The sequence below is a fragment of the Chaetura pelagica genome, unplaced genomic scaffold (assembly GCF_000747805.2).
Source record: "Chaetura pelagica isolate M959 unplaced genomic scaffold, ChaPel_1.0 scaffold83, whole genome shotgun sequence".
In the NCBI taxonomy this organism is placed as follows: domain Eukaryota; kingdom Metazoa; phylum Chordata; class Aves; order Apodiformes; family Apodidae; genus Chaetura; species Chaetura pelagica.
In genome coordinates, this window is record NW_009952893.1 from 1,527,274 (window position 1) to 1,550,228 (window position 22,955).

The window sequence follows — 22,955 nt, forward strand, 5'->3', positions numbered from 1 at the left end:
TGTCTAGTACTTTCTGAATGTGAGTTTGAAGTGTTGTTACACTCTCCCTAATAGCACCAGCTTTTTCTTTGTGTTTAGAGCTGTTACTTCTTTTGAACCAAACAAAATGTTGTTCACATCAAGTTTTTACTCTAGCAAATAGTAGCTGAGTTAAGCAGCTTGTATTTGCAAAAAGACTTTTTATTTTTACAAAACATAATATATTTATAATCCCATACATTTTGAGACTTAAGCATGTCTTACTGTGTAGAAAAGGGAAATGCACAAAAGTTGCTCTGTCTTTAGCTGTATGTTCTTTCATGTTCAAGGATGCTAAATTTCTTTAATGCAATGGTATTGCTTTACATAGTATGGATATTGAAAACCCATTAACGCTTGTGTATGCAAAATTTCCATAGGCATTTACCTTCAGTACCTGAAATTATTTCTCTCAGGTAACTGTTCCTTTGAAGTGAGAATTAATACAAATGTTAATGTTTTCAGGAGGATGCAGAAGTGACCAAAGCTTTTGAAGAAGATATGGAAGCCCTACCAGCAAGGAACATTCCATCTCCTGGTCAACTGGACCCAGACACTCGCATCCCTGTAATCAATCTAGAGGATGGGACCAGACTGGTGGGAGAGGATGCTCCTAAAAACAAGGATTTAGTTGAATGGCTTAAATTGCATCCTACTTACACTGTAGATATGCCAAGTTATGTACCAGTAAGTATGAGTCTGAAAGCATTGTTGAATTATGTTAATACAGAAGTTAGATTTACTGACATCAAAATGAATTTCCTTACATTGGGCATTGTCATTGGATTTTGTAACTGCTGGTTTTCAGTAGAGGTTTTCTCTTTAGCCACACTTAGCATAGGATCTAAACACTCAAGTGACACAAGGGTCTATGGGTTGCTCTCCATTTCTTAAAGTTGTTTGGGTTTTTTTATGTAACAATGTGTTAAAGAAGTGTTTGTGTCAAGTACTGCAGAATTTCTTCATCTGATAAGAAAAAAGATATTTCTGAGATAATCTGATGGTGAAGTCATTGGCCCCTTCTTAAAATTTTTGTGAGAAGGGGTCCCATGATTGGTGATTTTTCTCAAGAAAATGAAAAACTAAAAAGCTGTATGTTTTCTTTCCAGAAGAGTGCAGATGTGCTGTTTTCCCCATTTCAGAAGCCGAAACAAAAACGACACAGATGTCGAAACCCTAATAAACTGGATATAAACACCTTGACAGGAGAAGAAAGGGTACCTGTTGTAAATAAGAGAAATGGAAAGAAGGTAAAAATTAAGTTAGTTCAGTGGAAGTCTTTAATAACATCTTTGCATGTGGAAAGCAGGTTTTCTACTCCCACCTTTCTTTTTAAAAGTTTAATAATTTGACACCAGCAGTTGCTCTTACTGGAATGTACCACCCAGTTTTCTTAATTCCTTTTTTGCTCTCTTGATACGTTCACATTAATCTCTTGAATGAATAACTTTTACTTTTTGAAATTATATAGTGTGTTTTTTCCTTATATCAGATACTAATGTCATTACTAGCCCTGCCTAAGCTGCGAAATTTGGCTATATTTTTTTTAAATGGGATCTTCTCAATTCTACTATCATTAGCTGGTTTCCATGTGACTTTCCATGGGCTGAACTGAAAGTCCTTACTTCAAAGAGGAAAGTGCAGAGATAGAAATAGTCCATATAAATACTTGTTTGGTTGTTGTATTGTTTTATTTTAAAATACTAACCTCGTCTTTTTCATTAGATGGGTGGAGCTATGGCCCCTCCAATGAAGGACTTGCCAAGATGGCTGGAAGAAAATCCTGAATTTGCTGTTGCTCCAGATTGGACTGACATTGTTAAACAGTCTGTGAGTTAACTCTCATTCCATGCTTCACTGTTGATTATAGCTAGTTTTGAGCTGAGGAAATTGCAGCGCCTGGATGGGAGTTACCCAGCTTGGGGGTGGGTGGTAATAAGAGGCTGCTGCGGGATGGGATTGAAGTACACTCAAAAAATCAGCTGCAGTAAGACAGCCTCCAGCATTGGGTTTGCATTATTTTTTTCTTATAAGTAATGATCCTTAATAAATACAGGTATTCATATATTAGGAACTATTAAGAAAATATTTGTCATATAACAGAAATAGAATTTATCATCTTGGTAGCAGGCAGCATAAAAGGATTTTCTGTCTTTTATTTTACAACAGTTTTCGGAACTGTATCCTTTATTTCAAATACTCAGTTTAGTGAAATACTGCTATACTGAAATTCAGTATGAAGTACAAAGGTATAACTCATAACTGCAGTATATCAGGGTGTTTTTTTAATGAAACCACAGTTTCAGCGTTTTTTGTTTTACTGCTGCACTTAACTGTACAAAAACTGAGACTTTGCTTTCTTCAGTTTTTCTTACATGCTCTGCTGCTGTTCACTGTAGTAGCTAGCTAGTCAGGATTTGCCAGGGTGGGAAAACCACTTTTGGAGTATGCTGAAATCCCTTCTATTTCTTCCATCGTCATCTGTTAACTGCTGAAAGGTGTAAAAACTAACTGAAAATAAAGCTTGGGTTTTCACTTCCCCTTTTCAGGGTTTTGTTCCAGAGTCCATGTTTGACCGTCTTCTCACTGGACCTGTTGTGAGGGAGGAAGGAGCAAGCAGAAGAGGAAGAAGGCCAAAAAGTGAAATTGCCAAAGCAGCTGCAGCAGCTGCTGCTGTAGCATCAACTTCGGGAATCAACCCACTACTAATGAACAGCCTGTTTGCTGGGATGGACCTCACAAGCCTCCAGAACCTACAGAACCTGCAGTCTCTCCAGCTTGCAGGCCTCATGGGCTTCCCACCAGGGCTAGCAACAGCTGCGGCTGCTGGGGGGGATGCTAAAAATCCAGCTGCCATGTTGCCTCTGATGTTGCCAGGGATGGCAGGATTGCCCAATATGTTTGGACTAAGCGGATTGTTGAATAACCCGATAACAGCTACTACTGGAAATGCCACTACTGCTTCCGGTCAAGGAGAGACTGAGGATGGTGCTTCAAAAGCTGAAGAGAAGAAAAATGAGAATGAAGAGGAGAACAAAGACTCTGAGAAAAGCACAGACACTGTTTCTGCTACTGACTCTGCGAATGGATCTGTCAGTGCTGCTACTGTGGCAACTACTGCCGCCACTGCCACCACTACCACCACCACCAACACTGGATTGCCCACAAACCCTCTGGCCTTCAATCCTTTCCTGCTGTCTACCATGGCTCCTGGCCTCTTCTATCCATCTATGTTTCTACCTCCAGGACTGGGAGGATTGACTCTGCCCGGTTTCCCAGCACTAGCAGGACTTCAGAACACAGTGGGCTCCAATGAAGAGAAGGCTACTGACAAAACTGAAGGAACTGCCTTTAAAGATGAAGAAAATCTCGAAGGCAGTGACGCAGAGGAGAGCCTTGATAAAACTGCAGATTCCTCTGTTTTAGAAGATGAAATAGCACAGGGTGAAGAATTAGACTCACTTGATGGGGGGGAAGAAATAGAAAACAATGAAAATGATGAATAACCAGTACCAGTTACAGTTAAAGTGTTTTAAACTTTTGACAAGTGGTAGTCCTACTGTTTACACTCACAGTTAATGTCCATACTTAGTTTTTATAAGCTGTTCTGTAACATAGTGTAGCAAAAAAAAAAAAGTTCAAGTCATGTTATACAGATGTGTCAAAAGGTATCTTGGTCATTAAGTATTGTGCAGTGCATTATTTATTATCCCTAGGAGAGATGAAATTTGAGAGGTGATCATGTCTTTTTAAGGAAATTGACATAATGCTCTGCTTTTTTTTTCTTTTGGTACCATTGGTATTATGAATTAAGCAGCAATTTGTAATCAAGTGGCACTAATAGAAGGAAGTGCTGCTTAAAGGAAGGATGAAGTTATATATTTAATTTTTTAAAATTTTTTTTTAATTTGTTGGGTTTTTTTTTGCTGTGAAGGTCAAGATGAAATTTACCATACATATCGTACTCGCGCTTCATTTTGACTGTATGGGAGTTCACCCGCTCACACGCGCGCACGCACCCCCACACACACACTCTCTCTCTGACAATCTTCATGATAGTGTGAATGTCTCTATCTTGAGACGCAGCAATAATAAGGCAGCTGTTGAATGTGAAGAGTACCTTTTGGAAATTAACCCGTGGAGAAGGTTCTTACAGGATAAAGCTACAGTTTAATCGTCTCGTGATCTTGTAATGCACTGGTATAAACAAAAAAAGAAAAAAAATCAGGTACCTTTTTTAAATTAAAGGACTTTGTTACTTTTTAGCCACAAAGCTAAACAGCATTACCTCAACTCTAAACTAGCCTTGAAGTTTACAGACATGACTTTGTAAATGTATTGTTTTTCTTTGTTGTGATGTCTTTTTATTTTTTTTTCTTTGGAAACTGCTATCATGTAAGATAAGATGTAAATTGCTGCCAACTGTAGTAATGATGCTTTTAATAAAAGTGACCCATGATATGCAGAGATGTAATTATAGAATGTAGTGTTTAGGGACATCACAACTGGTGTTCGCTTTCTGTATTTGCATTGTGGCTTTTTTAATAACATTTTTCTGCTATATTCTTTATAGATTAGTGGCTGTAAATACTGAACTGATTGGCTTCAAGGGACTAGGCAGGAAGAGAAACCCTGAATTACCTTCATATTTTCCACTCTAAGTAACTGCAGAAATGCACACTAAAAACCCTACTTTACTCCTTCAAAGGGACATGAGAGACTGAGAATACTTTAAAATGTGTTCAGCATGTGATAATGTGGTACACTAAAGAACAAAAGGGCAAAAGAAAAATGAGGCTTTAATAGGCACAATATCTAGGTCATTTATCCTTGGTTAATGGGTAGAAAAACACAATGCTGTAGTGACAGCAAGGGATACAAAGGCTCTGTGGTATCCTGTAGACCAGAGCTTGTGATGCCAGAAACCACTGTGTCAGACAACCTACATGAAACTAAAACTGACCCACTTTTCATAAAAACCAGTGTCTCTTCTGGAGAGCTACCGATTTGTACCCTTTTGTGACCTTTTGATATTTGAGATAATGTACCATTTGAGAACTTCTGTTTTCACAGTGTTGTCACCTTGACACACACATACACAACCATCTCAAGAGTGAGGATAAAAGGTTAGATTTTCAGTGGAGTACATGAAAAATTAGCTATTTGAGTAGTCAGCTGTGGGTGGACCCCCACCCTAGGACTAATAATATCTGTGCTTTTGCAGTGCTGGAGAGCTGCAAACCTCAGTGTCATGTCCACTGCGGATTTGTACCAGAGCTTAAATGGATGAGTATTGCAAGGCCAGAATTCGGTCCTGAGGGGGATGTATAAAAAGGGAGTGAACTTGTCCTGAAAGAGCATTTCATGAACGATGAAAGTAGATGAGAAATGAAGGCTTAGGAAGTGAATTTTGTGTGAATGAATCACAGGCATGCTCTGTTGAAATGAATAGATGTCAGGATGTCTTGTACTGCTGCTTAAATAGATCATGTGGAGTTAATGAAGGTCAGGAAGGATTCCCCCCACCATGTACATCACTGAATGGTTGATGAGGTGTGTTATCCTGCCTCTTTTTAAAACATCACACATAGACCACAACAAAATGTGGGAGGGCTGATAGCCAAGGTACATTAGTTTGATCAGGTGTGTTACATACACTATTGAATTTGTTTGAGCTGTTATTTAAGTTGTTTAAATGCCTTGTGTCTTATTTTTTCACCTACCTATAGAATTCACACTGTAAAAGCTGGTAGGTGCTTCCTGTTATTCCACACACTGGTACCAAATAGTCTTTTTTTTTTTTCTTTTTTTCTTTTTAATTCAGTTTTATAATTCCCAGCAAAGATTTACACAGACTAATGATATCCCTTGGGAGAGCCCTTTTTAATTGGCAAGACTAGAAATTATATTGTTAAATGCCACACTAACACCCTTTCTTCTCCTAACCCCTTCCCTCTGGCAAAATGAGGGGAAAATTCTGGTTACTGTCTGTTTCTGCCTGTAGGTTTTTGGGCACAGTAGCACCCAAGTCATGGCATAGGCTGTCCAAGGGACAAACAAGTGTTTCTTACCCTTGTTACAAGTTTTCCTCCATAACATCTGCCTTTCCTAATCAAAGGAAAACTGAAACTGGAGAATGGTTGCAACAGGATGAATGCTGTGGTTATGGGGGAGCCTCTGTACTCTGAATGTGCTTTCCAACCAGTCTTGCTTCACTACAGGCCAGGCAGGTGGTTCACCTGTTGAAAAGAAGGTGACATTTGATTTTTTGGAAGGGATTTGGGCCCCTGGTATGAAAAATGAAGTGGGGGGATTGCCATCTAATGTCCGAGAAATGTATTACATGAAAATATGAAGGTTTTTTCTTTGATTTTACACAGAGATTTTACATGTTAATTATTGCAAAGATTCTTAACGGAGTTTTAAAGTGTGTCTAAATGAATAAAAGCTTACGTGAGTAAGATGCTTAGATCAGATACTATTCTGCACTTAATTCACAACCAGAGCAACCTTTTTGTCTGTCTCTATGAGAAGCCTTTTTTTGCCACTGACCATTTTTTGCTGGCCCTTCTAATGGTCGCAGAAATGTTAATGGGGGTATCAAGGAATACAAGTGACTTTTTTTTGTTGTTGTTGCTTTCGAGAAGAAAGTATCTGTGTCCAAGTACAGCAATGGTTTGCATGCTAACACTGCCTTTTCTGTGTGCATGGTGTGCAGTCCTGCCAAGGGAAACAACAACAACAAATCTTCTTGGGCTATTCAAGATCTTTTAAGAGCTTGCAAAAGAAGTCTTACAGACTTACTTTGCAAACTTGGGCTATACAGGAGAACTGCTTCAAGTGTGAGTGTTGAAAACTGTCACTGATGAAATAGCAAACAAACCTCTAAACTAATCCCAAGTCTCTTCTTTCAGCTTTGGTCTCTTGTTTCTTAGCAAAGCATACTGCTTATTGGAATAATACACATTCTTCTTCGATTGAGGACCTTTACCATTTAGTGCAGCAAAATAAGTGCTTTTTCATTTGAGAGAGGCTTAAGATTTGGGGGGACAAGGAGGGTAATTGGATGCATTTTAGTATTATGCTTCCCACTGGATTGGGTGTCGCATACACTGCCTGGGATATTTAGGACTGTTGCTCTGCACCATGCATTTCAGCTACCTTGGGGTATCTGAGGGCTCTCAGTCCTGCTGCCTCCAAACTTCTCCCTGGGGCTCTGAAATGTGCCAGTCCCTGAACCTTTCCTGACTGCTCAATGGCTGCAGGTTTTGCTGCATGTGCTGTGTTAATGACCTCTGTTAATAACCCTCTGTGGTTTTGCATGATAATGCCTTGGAGAGACCTCAAGTTGGCTTTTTACATGGTGAGATGATGTTCCAGGCATCCAGTCTAATCACTAGTTTGAGTCAGCTGTTCTGAAGAAACTATGTGAAGGAAATGAAATTTTAAGGATTGATAGTTGCTGTGATCAAAGTTTGATGGGAGTCTTGGAAGCAGTTGAAAGCCTTCTGAATGTAAGGTGGATGTGCCAGCTCAGTCTGCATTGCAGCTTTAGGTAACAGATTTGATGCAAAATAGCAAATGTTTATGATAACATGAGCTGTAGTGCAAAAACATGTTTTCTAAAGGGGATAAATCTGTGCCACTGAATAGTTTTGTTTTTCCAGCTTTTATAGATTGCTGCCAGTACTGGTAAAACCATCAAATCTTAATAGTTTGAGCTGTTTGTGTTGCAGTAGCTCAGTGCTGGTAGTTTCCAGTCTGTTACTTCTACTCCCTCAGTCTTTGCTTAAAAAATTTGGGTACCAATGACAGCTGCAAGTCAGAGATTTCATTAAATCCTGGTAACTGTAGTCTATGTAAAACCAAAACAACCCACCCATTTAGGAAGTTTGCTTGGAGTATTGTTAATCGGGGGTTTTCACTACAGGAACTCCTTTTTCCTTTTAGTTCCATCTTTTTAAATGTGGGCCTTATTTACCTAAGGGACAACATAGAGACGTTGAACCATGGATTCCTCAATCTTTCGGGCAGTTGCATCCATAAAAGGAATGGCAGGCAAAACTGTAAGCTCTAAAACGTCTAGAACAGTTTGCTCTGTGAATGATGAGCACTTGGCTCTGATGCCAGAGTTTTCGCAGCTCTCCTCCTCATGGAAGTTGCTTTGACCTTCAGTTTTTGGGAAGTCCCGGGAACCTGTGGCCTTTGCAGGCGTAGGAGTTGGGAGCAGCAGCCGCCTGGTCGGTGCTATGGGTCTCCTCCCACAGGGCTTCTGCTATTGTTGGGCCCGGGGAAGGATTTGCATATCTGTGAGTGCAGAGCTAATGTTCGCTCTCTCTGCTCAGAGGCCCTGCAAGGATCACTCCGTGATCCTTTTTTTCCTTTTTTTTTTTTTTTTTTTTTTTTCCTTTTTTTCTAAGGGCTAGTGGAAAATAAGAGACGGCCATTGTATTTCACTGCAACCGCATTGTTCTGCACCAGACAAAGATGGCATATTTCTCCAATCCATAGTTTCTGCTCCTTCAGCCATGGCTGGCTACTGATGAGCAGCTGTGCAGACCCTGAATTGCCTAAGGCATTTCCTAAAACCATTAAAAATATGAATTTTCCCCAAACATGTGCCAAACCCCTCCCAAAAATATGTGGCAGGAGGAGGGAAACAAAGCCTTTGCTCTTTGTCCAGAATTTGTTTTCCTAAAATTGAAACTTTCAAGGCATACCTGCTTTCAGAGAAAGCAGGGAAGTTCTCCCAAATGTATCAGTTAATTCCTAAATAACTTCTGTAAGTACTCTTTAGAAGAATATTTTAAAAGAATAAATATTTATTGATATTTTCTTTAAGGATTTTTGTGAAGGAAAGAGATGACAGTGAAAGGTTTAAACTAAGCTATATAATTTTGGTTTACGAGCCAGACAGGTGCTCGTAATAAGTAGTTGAAGAAAATGTTAAGAATCGGTCCTCTTCTTCATCTGCCATGCATCTGACATTTCCGAAATACCATTTTGGGCTGTTGCCGTAAGGACGTGCTTTTTCTTCCCAGTCGTCTTCAAGTCCTTCTCAACCAGACTGGCCATCTTCTGCTGTCTCAGTCTGCAGCAGGCTTGCCATCTGCTATATGGCTAATCAATTCACAAAGGTGCTGCTGGGCAGTGCAGACTCCCTGTCCTCTGCCAATATTTTCTGGAAGTTGTCAAACATAGCTGAATTTGTTCTCAGCTGTCACAATCATTGCATTGATTCCAGCTTGTAGCACTCTGGTGACCAGTGGGGTATGTGCTTTGTTTTGCAAGCAGTGTTTGCTCTTTTGTGCCCATTTGATTAGATTGGAGCTATGGCTGCAGTCTAGGGGAGCGTGTCTCTTTGGCTGCAGGTAAAAGGTGCCCTTTCACTGTTTTAAGTTGGCTACTCACAAGTTTGAAGGGTGAGCCCATGGGTGAATCGGCAGACCAGGACTCCAGATTCCATTTCTAATTCTGTCTGCTTCCCTGAGGCAGTTGCTTTAATAGTGGTTTCCAGTCTTCAGAATGGAGAATGACACTTACCTTCTTCACAGAGCTGTTGTGAGCTGTTAGCAACAATCATGTGGTACTCAAACCACCCTGATGAGGACTGCCTGGGTAAGAGGCTTCAGCTCATCCTTCATCTTCATTACATCTCAGGCTGACATAATACAGCCCCCTCCATCAATTGCTGCTGGTGTACAATGGCGAACCTGCAACCCCTCTGAGATACCGAATCTCTCACCTTCTCTCTGCTGTCTCCTGCTTGCATGGAAAACTATGTGCCAAGCTTTGGGTCTCGCTTCTCGTTGTCCTGTTGAGTCCCTCTTTCGAGGCAGGACTATGGCTACTGCTTCTGCTGTGCAACTTGCTAGCACCTGACCCTGGGACCACTGGCTGTTTAAACTGCATAGTACATCATAAAAATGTTGACACAGATCAGTACACAGACTTCTTCAGGAGGAGGGCTGGTTGTTTTTTGTGTTTCTTTAATGCTCTCTTTGCCCTGTCTAGATCTGATGGTGGAGCCATTTGTCCTGACTAACAAACACAGTTACCAAAGTTGCGTGTTCAGGCACTGGGTTTAAGTGTCAGGATTTGCGTTATTACATCTTCCATGTTCTCAAAAGGCCTCTGCTGTATGCATTGCTCTGCTAATGGGGAAATCTGAAATTAAGATGGTAAAATGCTGAAGCTTTACTATACTCCAAGCTCACAGCTTCTTTCTCCTTTGTCATGCAGGACTAGAAAGCCCTCCTTTGTTTCTTACTCTGCTTTATTTACATATGCCTCAGTAAGGGAGCTTGTGGATATATTGGGGACAGGCAGAGGGAAAATTATATTTCGGGGGGGTTCCAGCCTTGTCTGTTTTTTGTCAGATAGCAGGAAGTGGTTAGCTGATGTTTCCAATGTCCACTGGTCTTTTAGCAGAAATCGGTAGTTTTAAAAAGGTCTTAAGTCCAGCTTCCCAAGTATCATTTCCTACCAAGGAAGAGCTTCTGTCATTGGCGCTGTACAACTGTACTAAAAAGGAGCAGTCAGGAAAAGAAAAAGGCATCTGTTGGCTCTAAACAGTGTTTCACTTGAGCAAGCTTCCTCATTGCCCTATTAGTTTCCCTTGCCACATGAAGAGCTGCCATCGTTTCTTACCTACTGTATATTTATACTTAATCCAAAGGAAAAAAGCAATTTTCTAGAAGCCACGAGAGGCAAGCTCCAAAAGATCTTTCAGCCTGTTTTCAGTCTGTGCTGCTAAATACCTCATGTTTGTCAGCTCTTCTTGGCACCCTTTCTATGTAACAGCCTCTAATGAATTTGGATCAGCTTCTCTGCTGATGGCTAGTAGGGATCACACTATGCAGTAACAGCACTTGAATATGTGTAGCATTTGACTATAACCATTTCAGAGGTGGATGTTTTTAACCTGGATTTGGAATAGGATCTGTGAAACTGTTTTCATCAGTAGATTTCATTGCATACCAGCTAAAGGATGAATGGGGTTTCTTGCACACTATTTAATGAAGTCTTCCTAAAGCAATTGCAAGTTGGTGTGCCAAGATGTTCTTAACTAAATTGGAACAAATAACACTCCTTTGCCATGTGCTTCATTTATTCTTCGTGGTAAGGTAGCTTTTAAGATCTCTTACGCCTCATGCCTGTGGTGACCCAAGCAATGTTTGCGTGCAGCGATACCAGGTTTTCTTGCTGAGCCGTTACTGTTTGCAGTACAGAAATCATCTGCAAGTGATTGTGGAGCTGGTTTTTATGTTTGTCTTCACTCTTTCTTATATGTGCTGGGGAGGAGGCAAAAGCAAATTAAATCTGCACCGATCTCTCTGTTGACCAACGTCCAGTAGGGTTGTATGTAAACGTGTGTGTGTTTGCTGCTTGCGGCAAACAAAAATTGTCGTGGGGAAAATCAGAACCAGGAGATGCATGAGGAACATGGAGATTTCTGTGGGAAAACTGTGATTTCCCTTCCTGGTTCAAGGTGGCAGTGATGTTCTTCCAGCACAAGGTGAAGACTGAAGGGGTATGTGCCCATGCAGTAAAGGAATCCTTAATGGAGTCCTTGTAGCGGTGCACTGTGTTAACAGAGACCACAGCAAGAGCAGGGAGATCTTTTCTCACTGACTCTATTACCCTGGGAAAAACGCAAGGACAGGGTTGGCATGAGAAGGCTCTCCCCTGATCCTATTCTAGGCAGGGTTTCTGACAGAAGCCTCAGAAGGGAGGGGAGGCAGAGGTGACAAATGCCTCTTGTAACCTGTTGTAAAAGAATTATTTCATCTGCAAGATGATACATTGCTGGTATGAATCAGTAGCAAAATGCAGGGCCTTTCTCTCATGGTTTCCTTCACCTGCCAACAACCACTCAACCTTGGACACAAGTAGTTAGAGCCTCCCTGCAAAATGTGTGTCAGATGGGAACATGCGTCACAGGCTTCTTGGTGCTCCTTTGATCAGTGCTGGGTAGCTTTAAATCATGGAGCACATCTGTAGCTGCCATGGGCTGTAGCTACTTGGCTGTTTGCAGAATGAAAAAGGTGAGTGTGCCAACATGAAGACCAAAATGTCATCAGGTGACCTACTCCCTCTAGAGTAAACCTTCATGTTCTTTGTGGTCCTGGCCAGCAGATTTAGTGGTTTTTGCAAGCTCGTTTTCAAGTTGTGGCTTTATGTCCTGTTTTATTGTATGCTTATTCTCTTTGGTTTTATTACTGGTTTAGCGTTGCACAATTCTTGTGTTTGCTGGCACTGAACCTCAGGTGAATCTGCAGCTATCATCCCCACAGCTAAAATGCTAACGGCAGCTACTGAAATCCCAGTAGCAATGGATGTAACACCAAGTGCTGCAGAGGAATCTCCAGCTGGGAAAAATCTGTAATCCTTTTGATGCTTTTGCAAGTTTGAGTCCTGGCCCCTGTAGAAAAGGCATAAAGGCATAAAGCTAAAAATGAAAATCTCACCCTGAAGTACAGGCAAACTGACCACTCTGGATTTGTTTAGAAATCATATTTGATCCTATGAAATCAGCCAAGCTATGCAGAAGTAATTCCAGAAGATACAAATGTCTACATTATAATGAGCAGACACCTATTTTAAGCATGATCTATGTTTTTAAGAAAATTCATTACAATAAGTCGTACAATACCAAGCTCTTCAATGAATTTTTCATGTCTGCATACCAAGATATATATAAAAGGATCGTAATCATACACCTTTGGGGCAATGCTGAGCACCAGCTGCTTCACCGATGATTTATAGGTTGCCATGTTCAAGGTTAATAATCAGGAGAAACAGGTTACAGTATGCAATGTATTTATGTCAGGTTAGAAGTTCAGTACTGAGGAGATGATGTTAGGATGATATGTGTGGTTTTAATTAGCTACATCCCAGCTTTCTGGAAAATCAAATGTGACCACATTTCTGTGAAAAGTTACCAGTGCTAATTTTTATTTTTAATTCTGTGGAAATTAAACCAGCAAAATATCTTCTTTATCTTACCTGAAATCTGCATGCAAACTGCCTAAGCGGTCAATGAATAATAACAGTTCAGTGCTAAAGTGGATGGAGGCTTCCCCAGGACAGACAGCAGGATGGTTTAAACTGCAAATGCAGTTGCACTTCGTGCTTTGTGAGCTACCATACTTTGCAGCCCAGCCCACCGAGATAAGCCATTTCAGCCTGTCAGTGTCCCAGCCTCAAAGCAGCAGTGGAGATGGTGGCACCAGCCCGTGTAGATGCCCCAGCTGCTGGTGGGGGTATTGCTGATCACCATGGTTGTTTCCTCCTTGGCTCCAGCTTCATCCACATGCTTCCACAAGAGGACCATTGTAACTGTGTGATAGCCAGGAGCTGTTCTTCTGCACAATATGTTTAAACAACAAAAGAGAAAGGCCTGGAGTCAACAATTGGTGCCATGGGCCTTTTCTCACTTTCTGGAATTGTTACTCCTGGTTTAACTAGGGAACCGTCTGCAAACCAATAAGCCGAGAGCACAGCAACATGGAGAAAACCTTTGTCTCCACCTCAACAGGGATATTTTCAGTCCTGGATTTTTCTGACACAACCAAAAGGTGCAAACTTTTCTACTAAGGCCTGGGGAGCTTTAGCTGCTTGCAAACACCAGAGTCCCCAAGCAGGGTCTTAGAGCATTGTCATGACCTTGCATTGTTTTGCAAAGTCTTTTGCTTCTTCCAATCAAGTTTCCTGAGCTCTCTTGAAGCTTAGGAAGTTCCTTGAAGCTCCTTGAAGTTCCCAGAAGTCGTCAGCTTTCTCCACACACTGTTGTGATTATATTCACAACAGGGAACTCCAAATAAGATGAGGAAAGCGGCTAATTCATTTCAGAAGGATGACTTTAAATCTTAGCAGATCCAGCATTAGCAGACTCGTCTTTGGATGAAAATGGTTGCATTTTTGGCTGGGTTGCCCAGCAGACTGGGCAGTGATGGGAAGTGCCAAGGTATCAGTCCTGCACACAAGTTTTTGAGTCCAGCTCTTTCCCCAGGACTGATCTGTGGCTTAGTGGGATTTGAGTCTTGGACCACCATGAGCCTTTGTTAAGGATTTCCTTGGTGCTGAGATGTTATAAGCAGCAACATCCCTCACCCACAGCCCCCAACTGCATGCTTTGACTCTTGGATGTCATGTGTTCAAGGCCTGTCTCCACTTCCTGCTGTGCACTGATGTATGCTAAACAACCTGTGGAACTTATAATAACAAATGCAGCCTGCCCTCTAAACAAATGAGAAGAGGCACCCTGGCATAATAAAATCACCAGAGAGAGGGCAAGGAATAGGACACAAATGAGATTTCATTCTCATAAATTGCCTCTCTATTACACTTAGAGTATATTCACAATAGGGAACTCCAAATAAGATGAGAAAAGGGGCTAATTCATTTTATGAGGATGGCTTTAAATCTCAGCCTTTACCGATGCTAGAAAATTAATTATGGCTATGATGAATGAAAGAAGAAGTTATATCAATAATGAACATCACCATATCCTGCTTTCTTAGCCCAATAAAATTTTCTTTAACTGAGCAGTGGCATTCATAAATGTCAGCAAAGCAAAACATGCAGATAATAGGACACGTTGACCTGGGTGCAGGCAGTGGTGCCAATGGGCATGGGAAAAGCTGCTGGAGCCCTTACATGTTTGTGTGTCATTTTAAAAGGCCAGCTGTCTTAGGCATGTCACAGAACGACTGAATGGGCAGTGGAGAAATAAAAATGTGTCATATAAACATTATTTCTAGAGTTACGGTTGTTGGTGGAGGGAGCTGGAATCCGCAGGGTGAGAAGTTTGCTTTATTGAAGGTAGTAGCAAAACTCATCCTGAATCTGGAATCTGGTCCTATGGCATCTAGTCCTAAAAAAAAAAAAAAAAAAAAAAAAAGTCTAAATTGTCCTATTTGGTTATTAGGCTTCATACCCTGAGGTAGTGCTGAAGGGCTAGTACTTCAGCATTTTATTTCACCAGTATTTCAGAGGCCTAGCAGAAGCTTTTGGAGGTCTAACAAATCATTGCCATGAAAGAGGACTGATGACCCTAAAGGCTCTTCTGATCATATTTTTTTAACCTGTTTTTAAAGGTCTTGAGTGATGGAGATCCCCAAAACAATGCCATGCTTCACTCACATTTTTACTTACTCTCCTTACTGTACTTTTTGCCTACGACTGTTGGAAAATGAACCAAAGGATCCCTTTTCCTTGGCAGCAGTGTTTTCTACCTTGGAAATCAGTTATCTTGCTCTGCCTCAGTCTTTTCATCTTCAGGTTGGTCCAGTCCTTTCCTACAGGTTGTCTCTTCCAGACTGCTCCTGTTGGTTGGTCTTAAAGCAGGTCCCAGCACTGTCCACCTTGTTTGGACTGGGAGAGTCCATGTGGCCAGCTTTCTTCCCCCAGGGCTTCAGCTCTTTCCCTTCACACCTCCCAGTATCCAGCTTCCCTCTTCTCATGGTGTGACATTAGTTTGTGCTTGGCTTGTGATCCTCTACTCCTCCAGACGTCCTTCTGGTGATTCTGGTCATCCCTTGGTGTGTTATTTCTGCATAACTGTCATACTATGCTGCTTCTCATTGGACTGTATGAACATTTATCCACTTCATCATTGTGAATCAAGACCCTTTAAAATGTGAATGTTGCCATTCAAAAAATTTCAAGACTCTCCAGGAAGGTGTGATCTCTGTTTCCTACTAAATACTGTTTGTACTAGGTCCTGGGAGGCCTCACAGAATCCACTTTTAACCATAAGCTAAGTCCTTTCATACAGTTTCAGTGCTAAAACGTGCTTCCCCAATTTACTTAGGAGGATGTTTGGAAGACTGTCTACCCTCAAGTATATCCACGAAGCCTATTACTTTACCGCACAAGGAAATTAATTTGATTTGATGTAGTATCTTCTTGACAAACCCATCTTGGCTGAATCTCATCCTCTTGTTCACATCCGAGTGTCTACAAATAGTTTTATTATTTTCCTGGGAAATGAAATTAAGCTGACAGCAGTTTATAATCCCCAGCCCTCCTTCCCCCTCCCTCCCTCCACCCCTGTGTATCCTTTCCCTTTCTTCTGCCACACTAGAGCCTCTTGCTGCAGCAGTCTTGGGCCTTCTGCTGAAATTTCTATCCTTGCTTTCCTGTCCTGTTTTTTTTTGTGGTGTTTGTTTATTTGTGGTTTGTTTGTGAGTGTTGTTGTTTTTTCTTGTTGTTTTTTTTCATTTGCTTGTTTTGTTTGATTTTTTCAATTTTTTTTAATTATTATTTTTTTGTATTCCTCTGGTACAGTAACCCTCCCACCCCATCCAAACCCCTTGTTCCAGTGCTCCCACAGGGGATGGAAAGCTGCTGTTTTCCCTCACGTGTCATGACATTTGACCACTTCACCCTCAGCCAAACAGCAAGTGACTTGCTGCTTAATTTCAGGATCCAAACTACAATTGCTTTTTAAATTCCCTATGGACTCTTTCCAGGCTACTGCACAAATTAAGCCTGTTTCTACTCCTTTCCTCACCACTTCCTTTCCTTACAGATCGGCAGCTTCTTCCTTCTTTTACAACTTTTACATAGTGCTATAAATTTACGTGGAGATTTATAGGCACCAGATAAGACCCTCTGGCTGCCCAGAAGAGTTTGCACACTGCTTCTTTGCTCTCATGAGATCGGGTCTCCTTTGCAGCCCCTGCCCTCCCTCTCCCAGCAGCAGCACAGAAGCCAAACGGGAGCAAAGCATCTCCCACTTGCCAAGGCATCAGCAGCAAGCAGTACCTCCCCATCAAAAATTGTTGCAGCCTCCTGCTGCACTGGAAGGGTCTGAGACACATGGAGATCTGTGTGTCTTCTGCATCTCCTGGTTTGCACCCAAAGCAGCCCGGGAGCTGCAGTTTCCTTTCCTTTACATGCTAATGAGCTCAGCTGTTCTGGCAGCAGCAAAGCCAGGCAGCGGGCTTAGCTGTGGACTGCATGCAACACCCAAAACACTGGGAATGGCCTCTATGAAAGCACAGGGAGAAGCCCCATGATGGAAACCAGACCCCTCACTCAGCCTCTGAGAGCTGTTCCCCACATCCCTGGTGGCAAGGGTGATGCCCTCCTGCAAGTGCAGTTCTCTGGGGGCTGTGGGCATCTGAGGACCATCCTCTCTTTTCTTCTCTGCCAACTTGGACTTTATGAATCCATGGCCCAGGGAACCACTGCTACCATTGGAAAAGGATTGGAGGGCAGTCATCTGAAACTCAGGCCTGAGTCATGCAGATGAATTGGGTACCCATCTATGATTTTTTTGAAGTCTACACGAACCATTTTATCTTTGAGTCTAAATATGCCTGTTAACTAAGATTAATTTCATGTGGCTTTGTCCTTTGTGGCTGCAGCCATCACTCTGCCATTGTGCTCAGCATCTTGTGATACTGGTTTCTGTAATGGAAATAAAACTGTGAAGACCTTCTGGGTAACGAATATCAAAAGCCCTCTGCAAATATTGTTCACTATGAACATTATAGCAAAAAAACTCCCAGAATTAGTAGTGAGTGAAAATTAACTGCTGACATACTCCTGCTTTGGTGCTTAGTATTACTTGCCTAAACGTTTATAGAAATATCAGCGCTGAGAATGCATGGCAGTATAGATTTCATGTTTTCAGTGGTTTGGTTATCTCGTCAAAGCTAAAGTAGCTGGACTGTAAAACTTGATTAATGAGTTAGCAAGCCCAAGGCACAGGGGGCATCTGCTATTTTGATTTTTAATAATTTTTTGCTTTGAAAAAAACACCCTGCTTCTCCAGCATCCTATAAAACCATCATTGTGTAGATACTTTGTATGCTGGACCATTCACACCACCAGCTCAGCTCCACAGCCCTGTTACTAGGTGTTACGTGCTTATTAAAAAAAAACAACAAACAACATAACAACACATCCACCAGACAGCTCTGTGTGGGGGCAGAGCCACAAAACCCACGGGTGGGTGCAGCCGTGTCCCCGGTCCTGCGGCCGCGTGTGCCCCTCTCTGTACCTGCGCCGGGCAGCGGCCCCGGCCGTGTGAACCTGAAGTTCTGTGTGAACCTGAACTTCTGCATTTCCTGCCTTTGTGTTGTTTTGTTTTGCTCTATTGTTGGCCTGCCTGGCCTCCCCCTTCACCTCGCCAGCGGATGCGCCCTGAATTCAGCGTCTTCCTATTCTCAGAATCTCTCCCTTATTTTCTCCTCTTCAGGCTGTGAACAAACTTTTGTGCCTTTTTTGTGCCTTTTTGTGCCTTTTCCATGTTTTGCCTGATTTTTTTTTTCAGCAGCTGAGTCAGCATCTCCCTTTCTCTGTGAGACAGCAGCCCTTTACAGCCTCTGTTATCTTGCAAGCGTGCCATTTGCTACAACCACCACCTAGAGCTGCTGAGATAAGTGAAGCAGTTGAGGGAGTAACCATATCCTCACAGCCCATGAATGCTACCAGTCAAGCTGGGAAATAATAGAAATATTTATTCTCTTGGAAAAGCTTTTCACAGCTGCTCTTGCTCCCTCTTTGTTTCACCCAGCGCTGCCTGTCTTGGTGGCAAACAGAGATGGAGCAAACACAGGCTTGAGCCTGTTGGGAAGTTCAGCTTTTCTCCTCACTAGTGGGATTTTTAGTGAGCACCAGACTGAGCAAAGCCCAGCTTTGCCCCTTCTCTGTAATATCCTCAGCTCCCAGTGTGTACCAAAAGAGCTCTTCCCGCTGCTTCCCTGGGAAGGCCGGCCCTGGTGCTGCCCCAGGGACCCAGCAAGAGCTGCTCTCAATCCCCCTTTTACTCCTACAGAGATCATCTACTGATCAGAGCTGCTGCCTCCCCCCACCCCCCCCACCCCTTTCTGGTTTTTCACAAGTATGTATATACACAGGTATATAATCACTTTTCAAACGTTTGCCAGTTTGTTGGAAGCAGGGTGGCAGTCCCAAAGTCCCCTTGGCAAAAGTCCTGGTTTTTTTGGGGGGAGGGGCAGCAGAGCAGCAGGCACCAGCAGCCAGGAGCCTTGGGGCCACAGAGCCTCAGTTCCCACCCTTTATCCAGAAAAATATAATGGAGAAGAGGCCACGGCACAGGCATGGAGACCAGTTTTTGCTGGGACAAGGTTTCATGCTGAAGAAGACAAGCATATATTATGTATTCGTAAACTTTTCAGCATCCCATTTAATTTCTCAGGGTGTAACCCTCAGGGTAGAAACTCAAACTGTGGCTTAGCAGGAAAAACAATGAACCACTTATTATAAACACCCGCTAGACCTGCCAGCTGATTTTGTGGCCCCTTTGGTTGTATCGCCAACAAGCCTGTGCCCAGGCTGGATGAAAAACTGCTTTAATCTGCCCTTTTCTCTGGAAATACCTGTCATGCAGCCTGTTCCTGCAACAGGGAGGCAGTTGCTTTCTGGTGAATGCTCCTGCTTTGGGAAGTAGGTGGTTGCAGGGGAATCTGGCATTTTTATATCAGACCAGCAACTTCTACCTCAGGTGTTTGTGATTAACTTTTTTCTTCTTTCTCTCTTCACAAACCAGCTGAAGATCAAAGGCTCAAAGTTATCTCAGTATGTTGTGTCTAAGCCATAGTTTTTGACAGGCTGGATGGGATGTGGGCAACTGTTGCTCTCTGTCCTAGTTTTACACCCTTTTCTGTAAGGGATAACCTGGGAGAAGCCAGCAGTGTGTTGAGGGGCCAGGTACTGATGGTTGCAGGGTTAAATGCGATACTACATATTTCTCAGCCATAGCAGTCAACAAGTGCTAATCAGAGAAAGGTCTCATGTTGATACCTTTGTATAAATTTATCTTTATTGTTGTATTGAAAAGTACAGGCAGTAACAAAAAGATAGAGCTGTCCTTCCCAAGGGCTGTATCAACATAAGGATGGCCAAAATAATCCCCAAGGCTTTTTGTCTACATATCTGCCTGTGTCCCCCTCTGCTACCATGTCTCACTGTGGTGCAGCTCCTGCTGTGCATTTTTTTGGGTTCATTCCCACCTTGCACAGCCACGATGGGGCTCCAGCTCCAGCCGGCTGTGCCTCGGCACCCTTCTGTCCCTCTCATCCAGACGCTTTGCTCAACAGATCAGGTGGAAGAGTTTGGACCTTGACCAATTTTTAATTACCAGTGCACTGATTGAAACGGTGGCAGCAGCGGCTACCTGGAGTCAGTAGGAATTGACTCCTGTCATGCGGTGGGTATAATCTGCTCTCACTGTGACCCTGCTGTGGGACTGATGCCAGGGACCAAGACCAGAAACCTAGTTTTCAGAGGCAGCAAAAGCCTGCAACTTCTGCCAGCAGAGCAGAGAGCAATGACTCCTCCATGTCCCTGCAAATACTGGGCCACGGTTCCCGGCTGGCCCTTGCGTGTGTGGAACCACTATTAGATAGCACCGTGGCATGGCAGACTGTGCTCTCAAATAAAGAGAGGAAGGAAAAGGGTTTAAGTAAACAAGAATGGGGGAGTTCACAGAGCTGGCCACCCCTGCCAGGCAGCCTTGTCAATAACTTGCATACTTGCCTCAGACTGCAGACTATTTCAATGTCAGCACAGATGCCATTTCTGGAAACTCCCTGCAGACCAAGGACATCAGAGGAGCCATTTTATTGTACTTGATGGGTGAGTGCAAGAGGCAGAGGTTAATAAGACCAATATCATGCACAAGTATGCAGAATAAAAGAGGCAGCGTGAAAAGTTCGTGTGAAAAACATTTTGTTTTCTCTACACACACTGAAGAAAAGGGCATAATTTCCTCCAGTTCCTGTTTTTAAATGCACATTCATGATTTTTGCAGCTGCTAATATGTGTAATGCAGCGCCTTAATGCTCTCCTGAGCATAAGACTTCTCACCTAATATGCACATTCTTAACTGCCTCTGAAACTCATTTATCTACACCAGCTACTTCCAGACTCCCTGGCATAAAATAGTTTTGCAGCAAAGCTGTGTTTGTATTCTCGTATGTGACAACACCACATGAGGTGTTTTGGTGTTATTTTGTAAAGTCTCTCTGTTCCTACACACAAGCCACATTTATCTGTGGATGTAAAGAAGCCCTCCCACCCTCTTGAGCTTTAGAGGGAGGTTTGAGAAAAGCAATAGTTGCTTTTAGAATACTGTGAAGGTTTAGTAAAAGCGACTATTTTTCTATGTACTCTGAAAAAATACTTGAGAGCATAGAAAGGTTTGGGATCATATTTTCAGATAATCTCACCAGAAGTCACAGTGACGTTTAGGGCTGTGCAAGCTTTCCAAAACCCAGTCGGTGTGTAGCTTCCAGGGCACTGTGTGATTGCCAATGACACCCAAATGCCCGAAACCACCGTAAGCACAAACACTGCTGAATGTGCTGGAGGGCTGCCAGCACAGCCCCTGTCTGTAAAGGTGACCTTTATGTCATGGGGAAACCTCCTTGTACAGCAGGCTGTGAAAAGGGTGTGCTGCCATTCCCAAATAATTCATTAATAAGTCTACCCAAACTTTTCAGAGAACAGTGTAGACAGGAGGAGACAGGTTTCCCTGCTGCTAACTGGGGTGTCTTTGCAACACTGCAAAGGAAAAGGTTACGGAGGTGCTGGGAAGGGAAGTGTGTCAGGTCACTCATTAACATGGTTTTCTAGAGCTGAACAGGGACTCCAGTGCAGCAAAGGTGAAAGTGTGAACCCCCAGTGATGGAACGGGATGCGATAGGATTGGATGGGATGAGATAGGATGGGATGCCCACACCACAGGTCAGTAGGTGGCCAGCCAAGGGCTGCTATCTGAGCACGAAGCATCAGTCTGTCTGTGCTGTGACAGAAGGGAAGAGGGTGCCATGATGTTTGAGGTCTGACAACTCTGTACCACATTCATAGCAGCCATGAATGCTTAGAAGACAAAATACTAATGCGTTGGCTGGCTGAATGCTCAGGCTCAGTGAATGCTGAGAAAGCAAAGGAGGTTCAGCTATTTAGAAGACAACAAATCCAGACAAAAGGTGCAGCAAAGCCGACTGTAACAGCATATGCCACAAAAAGTTAGCTCCTTGTCCTTTGTAGGCAGGATGGGCTGCAGCTGCACTGCGGGGGGAGCGCGGGGGGCAGAGCAGGAGTGCAGCTGCTCCTCGTCACGTGGGGAGAGCCCACGCGGCACCTCCTGGGGATGATGGCTCAGAAAAGAGGAGGGAGGGAGGGGGGCTGGCCCCGGATCCACTGTGATATGGCTACTGATGGAAAGCAGATCCTTTGGATGAGGGACAGCAAGCACCAGGCCATGCGTCAAGGTGCTCCTGTGCTAATTACCGTCCGATTACAGAAAATAAAATTGGAAGGGTTGAAAGTGATGAGGTTGATGCTGGCTGTACAGAGCTGTAGGAAGATACTTGTGCTGTCCTCCAGGAGTCCTGAAGTGGTTTTTTGTTCATTTGGAATATGCATCACTTTATTAAAGCTGTTGATTTACCACCAGTTGAGCTGGAAGAATAACGGATGGATAAACTGGGCTTTTTTATCCTCCAGATGCTGAATAAATGTCTTCTTGAACAGACAAGTGTCTATATTACAAATTCAGATGGAACAGTTGGGAACCAGCAAGTAAATCTGGATGGAGAATCCTCTCTCTTACATCCTTGAAGCTATTTTTGCAGATTTCATAGATTAGCCATCAGGGTTCAACATGCAACAGTGGTATAGGCCAGAAGCGGTATTTGTAAAGAATTTAAGCACATAAAGATAATGATGTTAGAACAGGTGTTCACTGCTTTAGTTGATGGGGAGGAGTTTGGTACAGTATCTATATAAGGACAATATGAGCAATGAGAGATTAAAATGCATCCAGGTAGCAACAGCGAGAGAGAACACCAAATAGCAGAGATGTCGTGTGTGAGCCACAGTGTGATTCTGAAAAGGGTTAAAAAAGATGATGCTGCAACTGTTAAAGCTGTAACTCAAATGCAGATGGGGGG

General features: G+C 42.8%; 1 protein-coding gene across 2 annotated transcripts in view; it reads left to right on the forward strand.

Moving 5' to 3' along the window:
* The window catches only part of CHD7 (chromodomain helicase DNA binding protein 7), a 92,439-nt gene extending 87,955 nt beyond the window's left edge, over positions 1 to 4,484 (forward strand). For both annotated transcript variants that reach the window (XM_009995538.1, XM_009995539.1), the window contains exons 34-37: positions 484 to 705; positions 1,128 to 1,268; positions 1,744 to 1,848; positions 2,568 to 4,484. In XM_009995538.1, the coding sequence (XP_009993840.1) occupies positions 484 to 705; positions 1,128 to 1,268; positions 1,744 to 1,848; positions 2,568 to 3,524 (1,425 nt within the window). In that variant the 3' untranslated portion in view covers positions 3,525 to 4,484. The remainder of the gene's footprint in view (positions 1 to 483; positions 706 to 1,127; positions 1,269 to 1,743; positions 1,849 to 2,567) is intronic.
* Positions 4,485 to 22,955: the final 18,471 nt, after the last annotated feature.